At 36.6% G+C, this 23,900-nt stretch overlaps 2 protein-coding genes across 6 annotated transcripts; both read left to right on the top strand.

Annotated features, from left to right (window-relative positions):
• The first annotated feature begins 1,495 nt into the window (after positions 1-1,495).
• On the top strand, positions 1,496-4,062 carry LOC133531078 (uncharacterized). Of its 3 annotated transcripts, none has more exons than XM_061869175.1 (2): positions 1,496-1,592; positions 3,210-4,062. In XM_061869175.1, exon 2 carries the CDS (start codon positions 3,221-3,223, stop codon positions 4,046-4,048), a length of 828 nt encoding a protein of 275 aa, XP_061725159.1. In that variant the 5' UTR covers positions 1,496-1,592; positions 3,210-3,220; the 3' UTR covers positions 4,049-4,062. The 3 variants fall into 3 exon arrangements, with proteins under 3 accessions (XP_061725159.1, XP_061725160.1, XP_061725161.1); XM_061869176.1 differs by having other exon boundaries at positions 1,546-1,665; XM_061869177.1 differs by lacking the exon at positions 1,496-1,592 and adding an exon at positions 1,620-1,746.
• Positions 4,063-14,211: 10,149 nt separating this feature from the next.
• LOC133531132 (uncharacterized) lies at positions 14,212-20,193 on the top strand. Of its 3 annotated transcripts, XM_061869253.1 has the most exons (3): positions 14,221-14,346; positions 14,756-14,841; positions 17,839-20,193. In XM_061869253.1, the coding sequence occupies exon 3, from the start codon at positions 17,849-17,851 to the stop codon at positions 18,743-18,745; it is 897 nt and encodes a 298-aa protein (XP_061725237.1). In that variant the 5' UTR covers positions 14,221-14,346; positions 14,756-14,841; positions 17,839-17,848; the 3' UTR covers positions 18,746-20,193. The 3 variants fall into 3 exon arrangements, with proteins under 3 accessions (XP_061725239.1, XP_061725237.1, XP_061725238.1); XM_061869255.1 differs by lacking the exon at positions 14,756-14,841 and having other exon boundaries at positions 14,212-14,346; XM_061869254.1 differs by lacking the exon at positions 14,221-14,346 and having other exon boundaries at positions 14,423-14,841.
• The last annotated feature ends 3,707 nt before the right edge of the window (positions 20,194-23,900 follow it).

Raw genomic sequence — 23,900 nt, 5'->3', positions numbered from 1 at the left:
TTGGTTTGAACGAGATCTAGTAAGTAGTTTTTTTTTAATACGTCATGAAATTTAAAAAAAAAAATTTTTTTCATCATACCCATACGTGTGGGGTATCTATGGATAGGTCTTCAAAAATGATATTAATGTTTCTAATATCATTTTTTTCTAAACTGAATAGTTTGCGCGAGAGAACCTTCCAAAGTGAAAAAAAGTGTGTCCCCCCCCCCGTAACTTCTAAAATAACAGAATGAAAAATCTAAAAAAAATATATGATATACATTGCCATGTAAACTTCCACCGAAAATTGGTTTGAACGAGATCTAGTAAGTAGTTTTTTTTTAATACGTCATGAAATTAAAAAAAAAAAAAATTTTTCATCATACCCATACGTGTGGGGTATCTATGGATAGGTCTTCAAAAATGATATAAATGTTTCTAATATCATTTTTTTCTAAACTGAATAGTTTGCGCGAGAGAACCTTCCAAAGTGAAAAAAAGTGTGTCCCCCCCCCCTGTAACTTCTAAAATAACAGAATGAAAAATCTAAAAAAAAATATATGATATACATTACCATGCAAACTTCCACCGAAAATTGTTTTGAACGAGATCTAGTGAGTAGTTTTTTTTTAATACGTCATAAAATTTAAAAAAAATTTTTTTCATCAAACATATACGTGTAAGGTATGTATGGATAGGTCTTCAAAAATGATAGTTAGGTTCCTAATATCATTTTTTTCTAAACTGAATAGTTTGCGCGAGAGACACTTCCAAAGTGGTAAAATGTGTGTCCAAAGTGGTAAAATGTTGAACAAGATCTAGTAAGAAGATTTTTTTTTAATACGTCTTAAATTGTACGGAACCCTTCATGCGCGAGTCCGACTCGCACTTGGCCGCTTTTTTAAGGTGCGTTAAACACTTTAGTTCCTGATTTTTTTTCTATCGAAGAAAAGTCAAGGAATCGGGTCTCGGATATATGAAGTTACTAGAGAAAATGTTCAAGATTGCTGTTGAGGCCTAGGTTCAGTAAACAAAAATGTAGTACAAAAGACATAAACGCGCGAAGCCGCCGCCCGCTCGTCCTCCGTTTAATCTTTTCTATGGGAGCGAGCGCGGCGGCAGGTGATTGGTATTTTTTCTATATTTGACTACAGCATATCGAAATGAATATTATAGTTAAGTTAGGAGTCTATAAATGAAAAGTACGCAATTATAGTTTGGTATACGAAATCTTAATTCAACCATTACAGTCGACGAGTAGAAAAAACTATGTATTTTGCCCCTTGTAAAACTATTATTATATTATTATTACTTGCTTCTTTACAGTAAAAATAAATTGAGTCTACCTAAATAGCTATTACGCAAAACGTTATAACAATAACCAACAAACAACTAATCAATCACAATTTCTTTATGACTTATGTAATAGTTAAAAATACCAATTATACTCGTAAAAAAATCACTTTCTTTGCTCAGTGCAATGGAAACGCATACATAACCTATATTTCCTTCCTTTCGTACTAGTTATATAGCAGTTAACAGAGTGTGAACTCTTAATCGTGTGCCAGCGCAGGCTGGAGGAGGTCAATTAAATTATTAAAAATATTGATAAGGTTTGTGCCATTTGATAAAAGTTGAACGAACTTGAGTTGAGAGTGAACTGTGGGGAGCGGTGCACGTTTGGTTGTGAGTTTTTGTGCTATGTCTCGCGTCGAATGATGGCCGCTGTGACAGGTTTTCAACATTGAGCAGGGTGTCACGTCAAAAGTTTGTAGACAATTTTTTGAAGTTTAACAGTTTGGTTAGAAATGTAACATTTTAGTAATAAAAATATGGTAAAAATACATTACTCTGATATTTTAATAAATTAAGGCCAACAGAGAATTGAATAAAGTCATAGGGAGCGGACCATCATTCAACGAGAGAGCGAGAGTTTATTTTGTTGTCATCTCATTTTTATACACCTTAGTTAACATAAATCATCATTCACTTGCCCTTATCCCATTCATTTGGGGTCGGCGCAGCATGTCTTTTTCTTCCATATCTTTCTGTCACCCGTCATCTCATCGTTCACTCGCGTTCGTTTCATGTCATCTCTCACACAATCCTTCCACCTTTTCCTAGGTTTTCCTCTCCCGTTCCATCCCTCCACATTCATTCATAATACCTTTTTCGTAACGTGCCTTTCATCCCTCCGCATCACATGCCCATACCACGCTAGGCGATTCGCTCTTACTTTTTCTATTATGGGTGCAACTTTGGCTTCCTCTTATATACTCATTTCTTATCCTATCCATTCTTGTCACGCCAGACATCCATCTTAACATTCTCATTTCCGCTACATGCAATCTTAGTTTATATAAATATCTCTCATTTCTACTAAAGTTAATTCAATATATTCATAATTAAGTTTTGTTAATAAACTAGTAATGTTTTGAAAGCCAACTCATAAATTATGGTCATAATCAACGAGCAAACACAATAAAAAAAACCGATGATGAAAAAGACTGATGTGTTAATGAAGATTTTTATTCGGTATCTTATTTATGTAGCCACGTTCGTTTATATTTATTTATACCAAATTGCATTTACTTTATTCATAATTGGTTTTTTATAGATAATATCTTGAAAGTTAAACTGCCATTTTCAAACGACTAAAAACAAACAAAATGGATACCTAAAATGGGTATAAGTACCTAAATAATAACATTTACACGTCATATGAACTTCTTTTGTATTTAAGTTCCGAACCAGCAAATATTATAACATGTATAATTATTATACAATAAACAACATAAATTGGTATGTGTATTCACACATATTTAACGCTATTTATCTTTCATTACTCGTATGAATAATTTGAAAATAAATAAAAAACGAGCAATTTGGTTACAAAAATTTTGTTCTTTTGTCTAGTTGCAAGCAGTTAGGTATTTTATTTAAGTGTTATTAATTTTTGACCACGTTAATATTTAATTACAAAAGATAAGGCACATATGTATTTCAACATTTCGAGCAATCCATAATTCCCTCATCAAACTGAGTAGTCATTGTAGCCTAATTGTTTTGTATCAACATTGTATTACTTTTAATAATACAATTATTATTATACTTAATACTCACTAATCTATGTACACGCAAATCCTAATAAATATATATGTTTGCTCTCGATACATCTATCGCCAAGATAACCTCGAAACCTATGAACTGATATGTTTACTTTGTTCCAGATATTTATACAATGCTATCAATATTACTATTAATGCTATCAACGGCTTTAGCCGACAACTGCTCGTATACTTACGACGGCCAGCAATATACCAGAACATCAATACTAACAATAAAAGGTTTACCAACAAACCTAGTAGTAAACCCAAACAATAAAGATCTTCACTTCACATTGATTGATCTAGAATCGCTACAGAATGACGACATTCAAACCAAAATGGACCAATACATACTTAGAAATGGAGAACCAATCAAAATTGACAATGTTAACGGTCAAGCAGCAGCAGTCGACGTTAAAAATGATAGAGTATACATAGGCACTGATGATGGATTGACTTTGTTAAACAAAACTGACAAAGCCACCTTTGTTAGTTTAAAAGACGAAGATATAGTCCAAATATACAAACCAAACCACGGAGATGATCTATACGTTGTTATATTCCCTAACAACGAAGTGTTTAAAGTAAACATAAAGAAGAATGAAAAAAGAAGAGTCCAGTATGTGCCTTGTGCCTTTATCATAGCAGTCGACGCTGATGATAATATATTTTACGAATGCGACTCCAAATACGTCAAGGTTCGGCTAAAAGGGTTCCATGAACCTATTGAATTTGTTGGAATACCTAAAAATGCTGCAAGAGCAATTGCTATTGAAGACGATCATAGAGTAGTATTAGCTGCTAACGATGGTCTATATCACCTAAAATCAGATAACTTAATTCCTAAGAAGCTGATGGACCTAGATTTTGTGCCTGCAGGCATTGCTTTCGCTGATGATGACTTTTATGTATCTACGAACGGTATCGTGTACAAATACAGTAATGATGATTGTGAGGAATAAATTATTTGAGAATTGTGATTAGTTTATTTTCCCTATCCCTTTTAGATCATTCTTTAGAGCTCTTTCTCTGAATCAAATCAATAATAATTTAATTTGATTAAATGTGTGAAAAATTGGACATTCTAATCGCGACAGTAATGCGATCAATCATTTTATTTATAAAGGGAATTGGTAGTAGTATGCCTAAAGGAAAAAGCTCTTTCCTTTGAAAATAAGCAATAGCAATTTAGAAGCAGATCGACGTCATTGCCTCTATCTAATCAGAGTCTAGTAAGTAAAGGCTCAGTTTCATTGGTCGATGGAGCCCGCATGCAGGATGCGGGTGATTTCCAAAACGCATGCCATTGGGCCCGCATTTGGAGAACTGTTTTCATTGGTCGATAGGGCCCATATGCGGGGTGCGGGAGATTTCCAAAACGCATGCCTTTATGAGTTTCACTCACTCGGGAGTCACCCGCATGCTGTATATCCACCGACCTACCGACTTATGAGTTTCACTAGTCATTATACCGCCTGCGGGGAGCCCCCGCACGCTTTATATCGACCGAGTTATCGACCAGTGAAACTGAGCCATAAGGAAGATTGCCAACACCCATACATTACCGCGAGAATCGTCAATGTTCTAGATGACTTTTTTTATTTATTTTAGAAATCTCTATTAAAAGTAATTCTTAGATACCCTATCTCAGACCTGTAACTATCTGACGTTTTATCTGTTAGAAAACTATACATTTTATTTACCACTCTAAGAGCTTGCTCACATTGTCCTATCCGATGTCGGGTGTAGGGTCCTACTCTCGCGTAGTCAGGTCAGGCCGCGAGGGCGCCCTCTTTAGCGGTCACGCACACTACAACAAACATAATGCCTGCAAACTAATATTATCGGTCCGACGTCCGACAGCTGACGGAGGGGGGGATCCGACATGGCTAAAATTATCGGAAGCGCCTTGCCAATATCAGATGTCGGAAGGCGTCTATTAGAAAACACTGCGCAAATCTCATCATCATTGGCCTTTAACATCAATTAAATGATGGTTTAAAGTGTTTAAACAGCGCCCATAACATTACGGCACTTACGTAAATGACTAGTAAGTCCAATTCGAGAGCGGCAGCCGCGACCGCATAGTGGGCAGGAGAATGTCATGCCCGGTGACGAAGGTGGGAAAACAGCGCGCTGGTGTCTCAGTTCTCGCCTAGTGTGAAGGAGTTTAAGCCATGCTTCATCGTGTGCAACTACTCCATCTCCCAGGGTCTTCCTCCAGTGCTCGCGGTCTTCTGCCTCCCTTTCCCAGTCGGTGGGATCGATCCGGAAGGACAACATATCACGCTTTGCGCTATCCTTTGTTGGTCTAGCTACTGGAGAGAAATAAGCGGACTGTATAACTTATGTAAAAATATATTAACCTATAAATCGACCGTTACAATAAAAACAGAGCGCGGCGCGTACAGCATAATCCCGAGCGGGACGGACGCGAGCCGTCGTGTTTCGTGTCTCGCGGTTGGTGGAAGCATGTCGCGCGCGGTGCGCGGGGCGCGGGCGCGGGCGCGGCGGCCGGTGGACGACCGGTTCTGCTCCGTGTGTCCAGCAGGGCCTAAGATGATGCGTTGGTGCTATCACCACCACCTTAAAACGAAGCATTGGTCGCCCAACCGGTCGTTTCGCGTGCGCTACTTCGCTCAGGAGAGTCTTACGTGGCAAACGAGAGGGCTCCATCCTGTGCACGTGCCCCAACCAGCGTAAGCGTCTCTGTTTCAAGACTGCTGTGATACTGGGTAAACGATGCTAAGTACCTTCTCGTTTGTGACTCGATCCTTCCACGAGATATTTAAAATGCGTCGAAGGCAGCGCATATGGAAGTTGTTCAATTTCCGTTCCTGTTTAGCATATGACGTCCAAGTTTCAGAACCGTACAAAAGTATGGACATAATACATGTTTGATAAACAATCATCTTCGTATGGTTAGATGTTTATTACCCCATACTCTTGTACTAAGCCTTCCGAAAAACGTGGAGGCCTTACCAATGCGAATATTAATCTCAGCATCCAGCGAGCGATTATTGGTCATGGTTGATCCAAGGTAACAGAAATTTCCAACATTTTCCAGAGGCAAATCATCCAACTGTATTGTTGGATCTTGATATACGCCTTGAGCCATTACGACTGTCTTTTTGACATTAATCGACATAGAAAAGAGTTTGCAAGCCGCATTAATTTTGTCTACCATACTCTGAAGCTCCTCCGGTGACGTAGCTACGAAGGCGGCGTCATCGGCAAATAGTAAACTGTCATCATACAAATCCTCGCGGTACTTTTTGGATTTTAAGAGTGAGATGTTGAACAGTTTACCATCCGACCTGGTGTGTAGATGTATGCCTTGAGTGGTATCCTTGAAGGCAACCTGCAGAAGTACGGAGAAAAAGATTCCAAATAAAGTAGGCGCCAACACACAACCCTGTCTTACTCCCCTACGCATTTCAAAAGGAGCCGACGCGTTACGATTGTAAACAACAGAGCCTTTCATATCAAGGTGAAAGAGTTGTATTAAATGCAAGAGTTTAGGAGGACAGCCAACGCTTTGTAACATGCATTTTATATCTATTATACAAAATATAAGAAGCAAAGATAACATAATACCAACCACGTCTATTAACACTACCCATATGGGAATAGACAATTAAGGCGCTCTTATAGACAGATTTTAGGTTTTTGAGGGGGTGAAGCAGACGAAGTGGTAAAGCAGGCAGGCGGGCGCCCCGCACGCCGCGCTCGCAGCAAGCCTACGTCCTTATTCTGACGCCATCCGTATTCTGGTTTGTTAGTTCTGGGATCTTTTCCGGAAATTTATATTGATTATGATTTAAACTTAATGAAATTAAAAATTTGATAATTATATATAATACTAGACTATACCGCGGCAAATTGAGAACCTAGTAAAATGATACCAAATCGTTTTGTGTCGCAATAATATTACTTACTAATTCAGACAAAAGTTACAACTGTCTGCTTTAAATCATATATAGATACCTATTCAAAACTTAGTTGACCTTAAAAATGCAATAGAAGTCAATTTCGGGCAAGTAGTGAAAAAAGGAAGAATACTAGCAAAGCTAAGTAATTTGTGGAAGTGAACGTAAAAAGGTAGCATGTTTTTGCTGGTATTGAGATAACTGAAAACATAAGCATAAGGTATGCACAAGCATATGTAGCTCCAAAAAGTAGATAAATTATGCTATCTTCTCAAAAAAGAACCATGACTCTAACTGTAACGACTATTTCTATATTAATTTTTGAATTGACGACAATGAAGACGATTATAAATTTTAAATGCAAAAGTCGAGAAAACTGCTATTATTATTTATTATTTAAAGTTTATAATGGCAAAAATGCACTTATACTACTACTACTACTTCGAAGTTATATAGTAATGAGTATAATTGACTGACTTTAATTAATGTCTAATAAAGAATCAGTCTGTTGTCTGTCTACTCTGTCTGTAATCAAATATTACAAGTATATTTGACCCACTGAGGTTTCAGATGAAGTTGAAAATCTGCATACATATGTAAGTAGGGTGACAATGAAATATTATGGTACCATCGAGCTGATCTGATGCATGAGAGAGGAGGTGGCCATAGGAACTCTGTATCAAAATATCGCAACCAAATTGCGTTTGAGGTTGTTAGAATTGTCTCAATTAGTATTATTTTCCTTTGGAAAGAAGTACAGTTAAGACCTGTTCCGTAAAGTTAACTAATATACAAAACTTTCCGATGAACAAAATTATTTTATCGTCAACTATGTTATTTATCCCTTCAAGTGGTGGCCCACCACTCATGGGTCGATGCGATAGCCAGAAAGCTGTCGGCCAACAGAGGGTGGTTAGTGAGGTGTTGCCATATTTAGTGGCAAAATTAAAGGCTTTGAAGTATATTTACGCTCTTCTAGCGCCCAAAAGTAGCTAGCAAGTTAGACAAGGAAAACATACATACACACGCTTGTTAACGTTTGGTTGCTAAGGACCGTTCATCCGGGATCGAACGCCTAGGTCGAGTTCTGTCTTGATTTTTAAAGAGGTTATTTTGTAAATACACGGTACCCTCGAGGAAACGGAAAGATTTTAACAGTATATTCCGGATCGTATTTAGAGGCAAAAATGTCATATAAACTTTTTTAATTCGCCTAGTTTCAGAGTTAATACCAATTTAAAAAAATATTTTTCGTTGTGTTTTAGTGCATAACGCCTTTTTGATGGCTATGTCGCCAGTCGCCACTTTGGGACCTAGTCTAGACTACCTTCTTAACAGATATCAAAGTCACAAGGTACCATTTGAATAGACTAATTTTTACGAAAAAAAATGTACCAATTTATATTAATTCATAAATTTTCCAAGAACATGATCTTAATATGTTTAAAAACATACAAAAAGTAAAAAAAAAAAAAAAATTTTTTTTTTTTGCGGGATTGACTTAAACTTGTACATGAAATTCTTCTTATGACCTCAGGAATACGTGGTTAAAAAAAATCCGTTTCCTCACGGGCACTTTTTATGACTTAACCTTTGAATTTTAAGCCCTACGTAGAAAATTAATATCTCCAATCATAACTTTGTTTTGTGGTGGTAGTCATTTTTAATAAGGAAACTGGAAAACTGTCACTGTTGCTAGGTTTGATTAGTTAGGTTAGGTTAGGTTGTGTGGTCATGTGGCGAAATGCATAAACATTACAATAATTTAACAACAACAAGGACAACTTCAACAGAATGACATGATGTCACGATCCTCAGCATTGAGGGACCAAGAAGAAGAAGACAATAATTTAATTGTTCTAATCGAATAGCGTATTTAGTGCTTATTATTTAATATTGGCGAGAGGTACAAATATATACGAACTTCCGAACCGAGTACTTGCAAAATTTTGAATGGAATTTGAAGGGTAAATATCACTCCTGCTCACCTTATAAAATAAAATAGTTGATAAATGTTGTAAATATAGTCTTAAGTGTATACCATATGAAAGTTAATAAACCAGAAATACCAAACAAATTCAACACTTATAACATAAACTATTACAGCCATTTGAGCACTTCCACAAAAACGTGAAATGGTACCTTTCACTAAGCACTATTTAAATCCAGTATATCTCCTGCATCCTGTATGTGTTAAAAATGAAGCTGTTCCAATATAATGACTTATATAAATTAAACAAGCGGATTAATTTTATTTGTTTACGTTTAAAAATAGGTATTCAATTTGATTATTACTGTAATAGCCATTTAAAATATGATTTTACCTAAATTGATAATTAAAAGTAGGTACCCTCACGAAATAAGTACTACTGAATTTTATACTTAGCAGTGTTTTTTAAAATGTACATGTATTTTCCCTTCCTCGTATTAAAAATGAAAAGTAGAGTGTTTAACTCGGGTGCAAGGCACCATTTCATCATTTGGTTAATCGTGGCTGTATGCCGGACAGGTGCGTGTGTAAAACTTGTCAAAAAAGATAATATGACGGATGGATGTCTGAAATGTCACCGTATTTAAGAATCAATTAGCTTAAAAATTAGTTTTTTCTTCGTAAGAGTGATGAAAACATTGTGTGTATAACATATTTGTGTATTTATAGTGTGATTATCCATTTTATGTAACGTCCGCTAAACTAGCACAGGTCCGACGCTGACAGTGGTCACGGGCGTACTGGCGTAGTGGCGGTATTGCCGCGCAGGGTAACGTTTAGTACAGGGTTTCCCAATCTTTTTCAACCTGCGGCGCAGTTACAAGTGTAGTATTTTGCAACGGCGCCCTTGTAAATCTAAAATCACGGTCGAAAAAGAGTGACACGACGCTATATCATTTACCGATGCGAGCGCTCAAAAAGGTACCCGCGAATATTTGTGGTTTCGGACAATGATAGAACTCACGGCGCCCCTCTTTACTTTCTACGGCGCACCAGGGCGCCGCGGCGCACACTTTGGGAACCCCTGGTTTAGTAGACAAAATATTGAATTCATAATTATGAATGAAAAATTTAACGCATCGATAAACTGACAAGCAAAATGTTAGAGTTACTTAAAAGCTATTGAATGAAGTAAATTTCATATTGATATTCATCATAGTACTTCTAAAATATCGAAATAAATACAGTTTTAAGCATATTTTCAAAGCAAAAATCTATCGAGAAAAAGATGAGCCATCGTGTTTCTGACAAGCATACGGCTAGTTCAAAGACTGAAGTTATACATACTAGAAAATAATCGATGAAATCCTTGTACAAGCCTGTAAATATCGATTTAAAAATAGCGCATTTTACTATACACCGCGCCTTAACCCACATTCACCACTTCTGCAATAGTATTGCGATACAAGTGCGAAAAATAGGAAGTTCGCACCGAGTGGGGATAAATTAAAACACGACCGAAGGGAATGTTTTAAATCGACACGAATTGCGTATTACCTATTCGCACATGTATCGTACAACGTTTTGCAGTACATACGAGTATGTCCCTTTAGATTTTCGACATAGTTACGTAATGTGCTAATTATCGCACTAGTGCAGTCAAGTAACACCATATGTACTGTAATAGTACATTACGATACAAGTGCGAAAAATAGGAAATTCGAAACGAGCGGCGATAAATTAAAACACGACCGAAGGGAGTGTTTTAAATCGACACGAGTTGCGAATTACCTATTCGCACATGTATCGTACAACGTTTCACAGTACATATGGCACTTTAAATGTTCGACACAGTAACGTAATATGCTAATTTTCGCACTAGTGCGGTAAAGTAGCACCATATGTACTGTAAAATTATATAACTTCATCAGTAAGCAAATAAACATTTACCACTTTATTTTGAAGGCTCGAAATTGTGGTAACAATATTGAAAATGTATAATACGAAACGTTGCTTAAATTGAATAAAATCACATACATACACACATAACACATCCAATGCACATAATTATAGAAAGGATAGGACATACATCATACATGTTTACCTCGAATTCATGTTTTTCATATGTAATATGATTAAGATTTCATTATATTTAAGAGTTTTTTTTTTAAGGGAAGAGCACAAGGTCTTAACATAGGTAATGTTTGACTTAAAAAGAGGTACCAATTAGTATAGTTAATGTTAATTGTTAACTACTTTTGATTGAATAAATATTTTTAATTATTTTATAAAGGGTCCTATATTTTATCAATAGACGACATCACGAAATATTGCGGAAATCAAAACTGAAGGCGCTAGACGCTATAACGAATAACGCTAGACTTAAAATATTATATTATTAGAATTAAATACATTTTTTTTCCTCTTTTTTAAATTCCTCTGAGACTTCAAAACTTTAAAACTTGCTTCTGTCAAGTGGCATGCATTCTCTGACCTTCACCGATGAATAGCTAGCAGACGCAATTCAGTTATGAGGGCAGTACAGCGAATTCACTGGCTAGTTTGGTTATTCTCCAAATCGTGAACAATTTACAGACATGTTTTAAGACACATAAAATATTGTATGGACATTGCACACTAAAATATTCACGTCGAGAAGGCTCTCTAAAAATATTTATCAAACCTCTGTGTGCTAGCAGCCAGTGTTCACCGAACGTAAATTAGAATTGACCATTAACCATTACAAATTGAACTAAGGTTTACGGTTCAATTTGTAACGGTTAATGGTCATTTCTAATTAACGTTCGGCCAACACTACTAGCAGCCATAGGAAACACTTCTTGCCGAATCGTGTGGTGAATAGTAACTCTCTACCAGAAACTGTTGTTAGACCATCGGTGAACTTTTATTCATATAAACTACACATAAACACATATAGAACATAGAAATAGAATTTAAGTACTTTAAAAATTGAAAAAAAACACAAATGTTGTGATATACAAGCATCGCAATAACTCCAAGAGCTCAGAGAAAAAAAATCCGGGGATAGTTCTCCGTCTGATGGGGTTTGGGCTCAGAAAAACTATTCCTTTAATTTATATTATATAACTTCTCTTCGTCTTCAACCATTCTGGTGTAGGCATCCTTCAGTTCCGCCTTCCGCAATTTCTTTCTGTTCTGCCTGTGCCTTTAGTTTACCCATTTCTGGACATATTCCCCTCCAAACCCGCCCAAGACATTCTGTCCATCATCGAATCCAATTCATTCCTTCTATTTTCATGACGTAATTTTTCCATTGACATCGTCCTCTAGACCTTTTTTGTTCCTCTGACCGATTTGCCCTACGACTCCTTCGAGCCATGTCTTCGGGCTATGTGACAAGGCAGGGGCCTGCGGCCACAACTAGGTACATAGAAATAGAGATTTTATCTTAAGTCTAGGAAGTCTTTTTTGTTGATACGAATAGGTGACAACATCTTTTGTAATATAATCGAATAGAACGCGTCGTCATGTTATACAGGATGTTTTTTTTACTTTACCTGTATTGCGCAGCCATGGAACCACCCTCATGGGGGTTCGCGAGGTTTACACCTCACACAGCTTCTAGTGAAGTCCTGGAAAGTTGCTCCTGTTTTTCTTATTTTACTAAGAGCGACCCACCGTTTCTATCTTCACTGCTTAAGTAGTTTAGTGTTCTGAATTGCGCACTTCTCCAAAAACTTCCTGAACTATCACCTGCGGTCTATCCAGACCTTCAAACCTTCAAGAAAAGAGCGTAGGTACTCTTGAACTTGTAACCCCTCTGGTGGGTGGGGTATAAAAAAACCAAACCGCTTAACATGAGTTGCGATCTCGCGCGCGACTCCATATGTCAAGCGCGTCGCAAGTCATGCTAAGCGATCTCAATATTTATAAAATTCAATTAACTTTTTAGCGCCTGTGATATTCTATTATGTTAGTCACAGCGGCGCAAGTTGGTTATCGTATCATTTTCTTGCAAACAACAAACAGTATTTGTAGGAACTCGAGTGTGTTGAGTCAAAATTTTATAACCTCGAATGTTTACCATCAGGTGACTCGTCTGCTTGTTTGCCACTTATATCATAAAAAGTAAGGTGAGAAAAGATAAGACAAATACCGGGCAAAAAAAAACACTTTATGAAATCGTTAGGAAACGACTTTATAGACTCCTTAACTCAAAAAATATTTTTAATATAAGATTAGTTAGTAAAAATGCATGTTTTTATAAAATAAATATTTTTTGAATGTATTTGTTTTGCCCCAAGCAAATAATATAGACGAACCTTTCAATACATTTGTGACTTAGAAAAACGGTCCATAGAACTGACACTTACCTGACACATATCACTGTCAGTTATGCCTTCTCCTTAACTTTAGGTACCTACACAATGTGCAACAATTGAAAAATAAGTTGTGATTGGTTCCTAAGTTTTAATTGGCTAAAATAAAATTAATACATATATTAAACTTCTATACAATATTTAAGAGTCCGCAGCAAGCTCGGTTCTCCGTACAAACGTGGTTACGCTCTCATTTTAAAACGACTCACTAAATTGCTCTGAAACTTTGTATTCACAATAGGATAAGGTATATAATTAGCTAGGTCTGTAATTAGTTTATGTAGCCTCAGATACCATAGTTAAAGAAATCAGCGAATTTAAAATTTTCATAAGAAACTTGTTTTTACTTTATTTCGTTTGTTTTATAAACTGGAGCTATATAAACTAATTGAGATGCCATGGTTGGCATGCAATTTATTAATAATAAAAACTATAAGTAAACTAAAACTAAAATAGTACTGAATTGAATCTGAAATAAATCTAAAAATGGGCCCTGCGGCATAGTACTGAAGACGCTGACAGCATTTCCTCGCTGGATCGTTAGACTGATGCGTTGAGCGAAGAAGCTGCCTGCTCTTTGATCTCCTGTGGCGTCTTTGAGTCTCTTAGACAGATCTTTGAAGATACGGAGCGCCAGGGCTCCACGGACCAAGGATCTTGACACCGAATGGGATAAAATTATACTCGGCACCGATACCGCTTTATTTTCTTACCTTGGCGTTCTCCGCCGCCTCTGCCGCTGCCGCTGCCCACACGGAAATTAGGTGGATATGTTCGGGGCTAGAGTAGATCAGACTATTATAAAGATAAAGAGAAGAAAGAGTTTATTTTCCAAGTAGACATATTACAAGCGCCAAGCCAAGCTATTCTATAGTTATTCTATTTCGTTGTTATTCACAGATCTGACATCAACCTGTATCTCGTCCAGTCGATATTAGATCACTATTATAAAACAATTCAGTCATTGAATGACGGCTTAATGTTTTATAAACGAAGCGGAAGTGCGCCTTTTCAGCAGTCGTGATCTAGGAGTGAAAGAGGTGAGAGTTATTTTGTTATTTTGCATATTAAAAGAAAGGAAGAGTTAAAACGCTAACGCAAAATTGTATTTTTTATATTTTTTACAAGGTTTAATCAAGGGCAAAGGCAATAAAAACTATCACGTCACATGGAAACTAGACTATAAGATAATAAAATTTAATTTGTTTTTTTAGGCTAGTCGTTAGAATTAAAATCCGGACAAGTGCGATTCGGACTCGCTCACCGAGGGTTCCGTACTTTTTAGTATTTGTTGTTATAGCGGCAGCAGAAATAGATCATCTGTGAAAATTTCAACTGTCTTGCTACCACGGTTCATCAGATACAGCTTGGAGACAGATGGACAAACGGAACCCTGAAAATAACCAAAACATGTCTAATTTTCATTAATTTTAAATTTCAAATCGTTAGGTACCCTGCATACCTACAGCAATTTATACAGCCGAGGGATTCTAGTATTGATGAAAAAAACCCGCGCGATTGCCAGATCTTCTGTCGTAAGTTTCACGTGGCTCGTTATCTTTTGTTCCTTTTTAGCTTCAAGGCTTTACACCACCTCTTAAGATCCTAGCGAAATAACGTATTTTTCTATAAAATTCCATTTCGGGAGAAAACGTTTTCCACTAACTAAATCTTAACAAATCACTTTGATTTTGATGTCGATCAATTCGTAGTATTATATTCTAGATTTATAAGATTCGCTTTAAAGAAAATAAAAAAAAAATTGTTTTGCAAATTTAGCAAAAAAAGGAAAACCTATAAACCTAGTTTTTCATTGTGTCAATAACATACTAAAAAATCATGGAGAATGGAAAATATTCAGAAATGTAAAAACGTTTTCTCTTTTTGTATTGACGATCACGTGGTGTCTTTCCATACAAACGTAGTCCTCATTTTCCTCTCTGGATATTAACAGTATTGAAAAATATTTTATTATTATTATAAGAATTACGAGCGAAAAACATGTTCTATACACGTGTTTACATGATCCTAACTCTTATAAGATTTTAAAATTCGAGGGCATAGGGTGACTGATACAAGGTGCCCGTGAGCATTGCGAGAGATTTTAATGGTGCATTCCTGATGGCAACAGAAGAAAAAAATGTTATATGACTTTTTTTTAAATTGGACAAAAAAATTTTTTTTTTAGTTTTGTTTCCTTTTTTTGAACACTCCTTTACATAAAACGTAATTTTTATTGATAAACACATAACCTAAAATTAACTAAAAAGTTTTTTTTGATTTGCCTCTCGAATACATTTTTTAAATGTTTCGATGCCAATCAATAGGTATGTCCAGACTAGACCTCAAAGTGGCAATACCGCAGTCAAAAATGTGTTTTGTACCAACTTATGGCAAAATAATGATTTCGAAAAACATTTAATTATTTCTGAAACTAGGCCTAATCAAGAAAATTTTATATGACATTTTAGTTTCTAAATATTACCAAGAATGCTTAGAAAAATGTCTCTCAATGCACCTTGTATAATACTTATAGTTATTGGCCACTACATAGCAATTGGCCACTCCTAACAAATCAGAAAGAAACAAGCCAATTGAAGCCTTATTGTTAAGAGTGTACAATTACTAAGTAGTGGTCAATAACTATAGGAGTCAAAATCGAGGGCGATAGGGTGACTGTCGATGCCCTCGATTTTTAATTATTTTCCTGTTTCACAATGTCCAAGTAAAGTATTGGATGGTTAATTTTATTAACAAATAATTTAACTGCCAGATAAAACTTCCTACAAAACTTAGCACTTTATATACCAGTTAAGCTTATTTGAAGATTGTGAAACGCCAAAGATCACTTTATTCGTCAAATAAGTGGCAAATAGGAGCATTTAAAACATTTGTATAGAATATATTTCATAAAGTCCTGATTCTTATAATAATAAATTACGGAACCCTAAAAATCGGAAAAAGTCAAACGAAGGAGCATAGGTATGTTTAGTGTACATCAAATTATGTAAAAATATTTTGCAGAACGTCAACATCTAGACAGGAAAATAGGGACTTCGTTTGTATGGAGAAGTGGTGGTCCCCTTTCCTTTTAAATCGATATTATAATGTAATACGCCAATATGCCAATACGCCAGTATGTGTTTATATCTAAATCTGCTCCAGGCCGGCCTCGGCCCAGTCTAGCATGAGTCATCCTCTATAGTTAGTGTCATCCACGATGACGCGCAGATTTGTCAAATCTAACCTTTAATAATATGACAATACGAATCAAGGCACGCGTCTTCGTGAATGACACGATCTACATTATATCTCGCATGTCTAGTAGAATATTTACCAAATCTGGGGACCGATATTTGAATTTCGACCGCTCGATTTCATCACTCGAAAATATGTGGAAAACGGCGAAATGCTATGCTACGGCGGGATGGCGATAGGATGGCCACGGTGTCGATTTTTCGTCCGCACATCAAAGGTAGTGGCCATATACACGTGGCCAATTCCGTAGTGCGTGCTCTCAACCATCGCATGGCCATTTCGCTGGTCCAGCGCTGGGCCATCGTGTAGAACTGTAGAGGAGCCATAATGTTCTTGCATTTGCCGCGTCGTATAAACAATTTGCAAATACAGTTTTGCTGCATATTGCCCAATATAATATGACAGGCGTTCATTTTTTGCTTCTCCATCGCTCGTAGAACTTGAGAATCGTTAAGATACAGTTGACATCAAAGTAATGTTTACACTTTTGCACTTTTCTCCTTTGTAACGAGGCGAAAAATGTGAACATATTTTCGATGCCGACTGTACCTATTTATCTGAAAATCGTGATAAATAACAATAGACCAGTAGAACTGACTACAATTTTATATACATTACCAAGGGGTCACCAGCTGATGGCCTAGGGGGGGGGGGGGGGGGGGGGGCAATTCAAGGGCATATCTCTATAGTTAGATTTTTTTTTCCGTATCAGCAACCGCAGCTATGTGTAAATTATAATATTTAGGGTGTTACGAACTGGGACGCTTATTTTATAATTATTACAGAGAACATTCATAAAGTATAATTTTTTGGTTCAATATACTATTGTTAATATTTGATATGCATACTGAATCGAATAGAACGATAATCTATGTTGTTTGTGATGTAAACGCCTAACAGGATAACATGGGCAATGTAGCTAAAATATTTAACAAATCAAAACTAAACTCACATTATATAGGTATCAAAATAAAGAAAAACAATTATAGCCAAAACAATTATGTATTTCTGGCTTACAACGTATTAAGGATGACTCACGCTAGACAAGGCCGGGGCCGGGCCGGAGCTGCCGGCGTTTCGTTTTCGATGGAAAGCACCACGTGATCACCGATCAGCCGTCATAGAAAATGACGCGTCGGACGCCTCGGCCCTGGCCCGGCTTTGTATGGCGTCAGTCATCCTTTATTAATTTTCTGTAGTATTTAATGTCCCCGTGACCTACTTTGTTACTTAAGCGTTTTTAAAATGTAACATTGTAATATTTTTGTTTTCAGAAAATCCATCATGCGTTTGTTAAAGGACAGCTTCATCACTGTCCTGCCTATCTTTGCTCTCTTCACATACTCTGCAGGGGCTCAAAAATGCGACCGGATCAAAATCGGGAACGAATACTATAAAAGACAACTCATAGCTACCATAGACGGCTATCCAACAGGCATCGTCATCGATCCAAGGAATGAAAACATTTTTTTTATTCTCCATAAAAGGAATTATACCAGAGGAATCCATTTACTAAAACACGGCGCTTTGGGTATCAAAGAAATACCAATTAGCGATGATATGATAGGTCAATGTGTCGCTATAGATATCCCAAGCAATGTGATCTATTTTGGAACAAATCAAGGACTTGTTACCTTCGATTCTACCAGAGATATCGTCGCTTCAGAAAGACCTATAGGCGACGATGATATTCGTACTATATTCATAGATAAGACTGATAATCAAATGTATATATCCACTGGCCCTAACCATGAAATCTTCAAATTTGTCAACGGATCATATGCCGTAAGAAGGTATGAAAAAGTCATAAAAGCATACAGCTTTGTACTAGACGCCCAAGGCAATGCTTTTTACGAATTCGTCGATGGAAGAATCTACTTTTTCGCTACTGATTTCTATGAACCTATACAATATAAAGGGTTTTCTAGAGAACTAAAATACATACTAAGATTAAACATGCAAGATGAAGCGATTGTGGCTGTAAAAGGTTCCTTATTCAAACTGACTACAAAAAGCATTTTGCCCGTGAAAATTGGACAGCTCGGTTTCAAAATTACTGGAATAGCTTTTGATGGAAAGAATAATATAATTGTTGGAACAAAAGGGAAGTTATATAGATATAAGCCGATAAACAGTAATGATCCTTGTCCTGCTGATGATTATTTTATGGCCACTATTTAGGAAGAAGTAGAAGGCTTACTCCGAAGATATAGGTATCGTAAAACTATCCAACTATCGCCCAGTACTACTATTAAGTTCAATACGTAATTATCTATATCTACCAATCCTCTTCTTTCTCCTATTTGTGAAAGTACCTTATGGCGTCCACTAGCTGGCGGTGCACGGCGCGGGCACACCCATGCGGGCGCCATTGTAGGTAAAATCTGTCGCACGCGCCAGTTAGCGTTGTTCATACTTACTATTTTTCGTTAACCCGCTCGCCCGCTCTGTGCAACCGCGTCATGGTGTTATTACTGGAACTCTGAAATAATAGTCGAATATATTCGATTTAGTGTGGTAGTTAAGAGCTTGTGGAGTTAGTTGGGAGGTTTTGCGATAACATAATGACAACTGCATTTATACAGAATAAATTAATTTCTTATTTATGTATTTTATTGTAGATTCTTAGATGTTTTATTTTAAGAAAGTTTCGGAAAATAGTTTCAAAAATAAATAAATATACTCTGGCAAACCAGTTATTCCAGTAGAAAAATGCGGCAAATTTGAAGAAATAGCGAGAAGGATTGATCATTCAAACAATTTTTGAAATTCGCATCTTTTTCTACTGACAAACTTGGCTTGCCAGAGTATAACTTACAATATGAATAATACACAAGGAAATTAATTTCAACCTAGGCTGGAAAGTAATCAACCCATTTAAAAATCCATAATAGTACCACAATTTAAAAAAATGGAGCCAGTTGGTTTATCAGCGGCAGATGGCAAAAGGCCCGACGGCTGCTCGCTCGTACCTTGATTCCTGGGGCGGCCCCTGGCGTGGGATGTAACATGCGTTGATACGCTGGCCCCATCTCATGTCCGGCGCTCTGCCAGGAAGCCGGGGACGGCAGCAGACGACGCCCAAATTGCCAAGTGTCGCAAATATGCATTTTTAAAAAGTAATTATGTATTTGCGGCACTTGCGATTGAAACTTTCGGTCCTTGGTCGTCCGACACCAAGAAACTAGTAAAAGAAATTTCTACTAAACTAGTCTGGGTGTCTGGCGACCTACGAGCTGGCGCTTTTTTCGCACAAAAACTTAGCCTCACTGTGCAGAGAGGGAACGCGGCCAGTGTCCTGGGAACAATGCCTCAGGCTAATTTAGGCTTAGTTTTTTGATAATATAGCTATTGTAATTGATTATGTAAATATATATTTCCCTCTAATGTTTTAAAATATTAAATAGTACTGTCATTTAAAAAAAATTATTACAACAGTTTCAGAGAAAAGGATTCAGACTAGTTTTCCGAACGAATAGTTATAAGTACAATCAGCAAAGCTATTATTGTATATAGGGTGCTAAGCTAATAAGTTTGCTGACTGTACCTAATTAGTATAATTTGTATATAATTAACGCGTCTTCTTAATCCGTCTTTCTAATAATACATATATTATTCAACTGTCAAAATGTATTTTAATTGAACTTTACTCCTTTACTTTTTTATAATATGGATTCTGACTTGCAGCAGTTGGAACGCCCTTCCATTTAAGATTACAAATTAATAAAAAAAAAAAAAAAAATTACTTGAAAGAAGTAGGTTCTCATTTCGCTGAGTGTTTTATGTATTTAGGGTAAAAGTTAGATAGATGTCCCACTTTTTAAAATGTGCAGTTTTCATGCAGAAGAAATTAACTTTTCACACAAATTCTTATGGCATATTAAGAAAATATATGTTTATTACAATGTAGTATAGATGCCCTCACGATAATTAGGGTATCTACTATCTAGCTACCCTACCTATCTATACTTTAGATATGGGTAGGGGCCACTAAATTTAAAAAGTACTACATTTAACACTTCGATAACACTTGTATTTAAGATATATACAAACCATATATAATAAAATAATCGATTTAAACCAAAAGTTCCGAGTGCAAAAAAAATTACATGGCCGATATTCACGATTATTTTGTCGCGATAAATGGTTCCCGGTTCATAGCTCCCAATCCCAACACGTTCTCAAGGGCGTAGCCAGCCAGTGGTCTGGGGGGGGGACGCTGCAGAGGGACATACATTGTATGCAAACTTTGAGCTCTATGGTGGGGGGGGGGGGGCAGCTCAGCTTTTTGCTGCCAAATTTGGGCAAAGTTAGAGTGGTCAAAGTCTAGAATAACTATAAGAAGTCTTGACTCAAGTCAAAAATGACCCCACGTGTATTTAATTGTGCCACAAGTAACTCAACTGTGCAGTCGCCATCAGATATATCGGAGCGGCCAAGGTGTTCACAAATATCTGAATACTCCTCTAATGTCAAAGAGTGACAGTCCGTGTTCAGGTATTTTTGATCACTTCGGCCGCTCCGATATATCTGATGGTGACTATACTGCGCACAGCTTGACAACGTTAAATAATTTAATTCCGCAGAAGATATTTGACATATGTATATGTAGAATTTTATTGGCAATCACAACTTTCATTATAGCGGGAAATAGTGTATTGGGTAATTCAAAGCTACGGGCGGAGTATACACTGTTTATTTTATTACTTGCAATAATTTACGGGCTGAATATATAGGTCATACTGAGCAACTTTTACTATGGGACCAACCCCGAAATCGCGACAAAAAAATTTACTCTCAAGGTAAAGGTCAGAAAAATTTACTCTCCTAAGGTCAAGGTCTGACAGCCAAAATGTATGAAAAAGCGATTTTTTTCGCAATTTCGGTGTATCTGTATAACTGACAATGATACCTGTCAGTGACCGTTTTTTGAAGTCAAAAATGTGCATCAAACTTTATCTATTTGTATTCCGTCGCTGCTTAAAACAACATTTGGCGAACTGCTGATGGAGACCAAAATGTTGATAATTTAAACAGTACAAGACAGTGTTTGTTAATTTATTATTTCGACATAGACGGATCTTAGAATCTACACGGTGTATTTTTTTAACTCCGGGATATGATTAAGTATATTTAAGGAAACTGAATGACATTCTTAGTTTTTTTTTTAAGTATATTATTTACTTAAAAAAAATTGCATTGTTGTAACACGGACATTATTTATTATTTAAATCCACCAAACAATTGAAAACTATGACATACCAATGACATTTCAAATATCGATCGTCCGAGATAGTACCTGTGTTTAGTAGCAAATGCATAAACTAATACTGAACACTAATCAATATGTAAACAGGCCCTAAAGCAAGTGTACACGCTCGTAGGGTCTTAATAGAATAAAAAAACATCAATCATCTCCAAAATGGAGTTAATAAGAATACCGGTTTATTTGAGAAAGTTATTTAACTTAAACTCAGGAATGCCCACCCTTGAAATTAAAGAACTTAAATAAAGCGTGTATAGGTATGTCAAGTAGCCTCTGTTTATTTATTTAGGAATAAACATTCTTTACATAATTATAGAATTATCTGTTGAATACAAAACATAGATTAACAACAGTGGAAACATAAACAAGAACTGTATTATATAATTAGGTAACAACATACAGTGTTATCTAAAAAGCTTATATCTTGAGGTGACTTTAATTACACAAAAAATATATATCGGTGACCGTGACACTTAAATCTTTCCATTACTTGCGGAGACAAAATATTTCTTTTTTAGATTCAAGATTCAAAACATTTTTTATTCAAGTATACCTACGAATAGTGTCCGACCAAAACCGATATTTTTGCCGCGATAATTCGGTTTCGGCCGAAACCAAACCTTCGACCATCTTCCTCGCATTGTCCCGGCATTTTTTGCAGCGGCTCATGGGAGCCTGGGGTCCGCTTGGCAACTAATCCCTAGAACTGGCTTAGGCACTAGCTTTTTTCGATAGCGACTGCCATCTGACCTTCCAACCCAGAGTGTAAACTAGGTTTTATTGGGATTAGTCCGGTTTCCTCACGATGTTTTACTTCACCGAAAGTGACTGGTATATATCAAATGATATTTCGTATACGAGTATAAGTTCCCAAAAACTCATCGGTAGGTACGTGCCGGGGTTTGAACCCGAGACCTTCTGATTGCAAGTCGCACGCTCTAACCGCTAGACCAAAGCGAACCTTCGATCAAAAAACTTCGGCCAAATACTACTAAAAATACTGTTTCGGCGGCACCGATGGGTTTAGCAGTTTTTTGGCCGAAACCGAACCTTCAGTCGAAACATGGTTTTTAGTTTTTATACCGAAACCGAAACTTCTTATTAGCACAAGCGGTTAACAACTTTGCCCCCTTGTAAAACTTCTCTTCCTCGCGTTGTCAGTGCCGGATTAAGACATTTTGGTGCCCTAAGCATTTCTAGACCATGGTGCCCCCTCATCAAGATTACATTGAATTTTCTTGGTAAATTGAGTGACGTTTATTGCCGCATTACTGCTGAGAATAGAATTTTCAATCCGTCACATCATTTTATCACCGAAATTGACAGTACTGCAGCAGTAATGTTCCAACAGTAGGTTAGGTCAAGTGTAAGCAAATTCGAAGTCCGTGCTTCGCATAAGGGCGGAGGCCGAGCCGACCATTGTCCAATTGTAAGCGAAGACGTAAGACATAGGCCGTACTCCGCACAGGCAAAGGCCGAGCTTCAGTAGGGGCCACGGGTACCAACGGCCACAAAATCACAAATGTCTTAAATAGCAAATTATTGTTTACGAAAACGGGACTTAATTGGGTAAGTTTTAAAATTACCTCTGACCAGACGTTTCAAGGACGGCGTTGTCCCCATGGTCTCGGAGAAGACTGGGTAAAGTCGACATCATTATCTTGACGTTGGAGGTAATTTTAGAACTTAGTCAAACGCGATTAAGTCCCGTTTTCTTAAATAATAATGTGTCACAATTAGGCCAATACAATTTTTTCGAATTTGGACCTAAAAATACGTATAATCCGAGTTTGCTCCATTCCAGGAGGTGTGCATAAATGTTTCCTCTTTTTCAGTTTTTTGCTTGTAAATCGAAAACGGTACGGCCGACGGAAAGTTTGTTCTAATTAAAGTATTATTAAAATTTATATCTGAGGATTCGAAATGTAATTTAACTATGTTCTTGCAATAAAATATATTGATTGATTGATTGATTTAAGGTACCTTAATATGTATTCGTAGTAAATTGTAGAAAAAGGTCGACATTTTTTATTTTTGGTAAAATCATGTTAATAATCAGAAAACGCTTTC

The sequence above is a fragment of the Cydia pomonella genome, chromosome 24, assembly GCF_033807575.1.
Source record: "Cydia pomonella isolate Wapato2018A chromosome 24, ilCydPomo1, whole genome shotgun sequence".
Classification (NCBI taxonomy): domain Eukaryota; kingdom Metazoa; phylum Arthropoda; class Insecta; order Lepidoptera; family Tortricidae; genus Cydia; species Cydia pomonella.
Note: the sequence above shows the minus strand (reverse complement) of the source record. Positions and strands in the feature narration are given on the sequence as shown.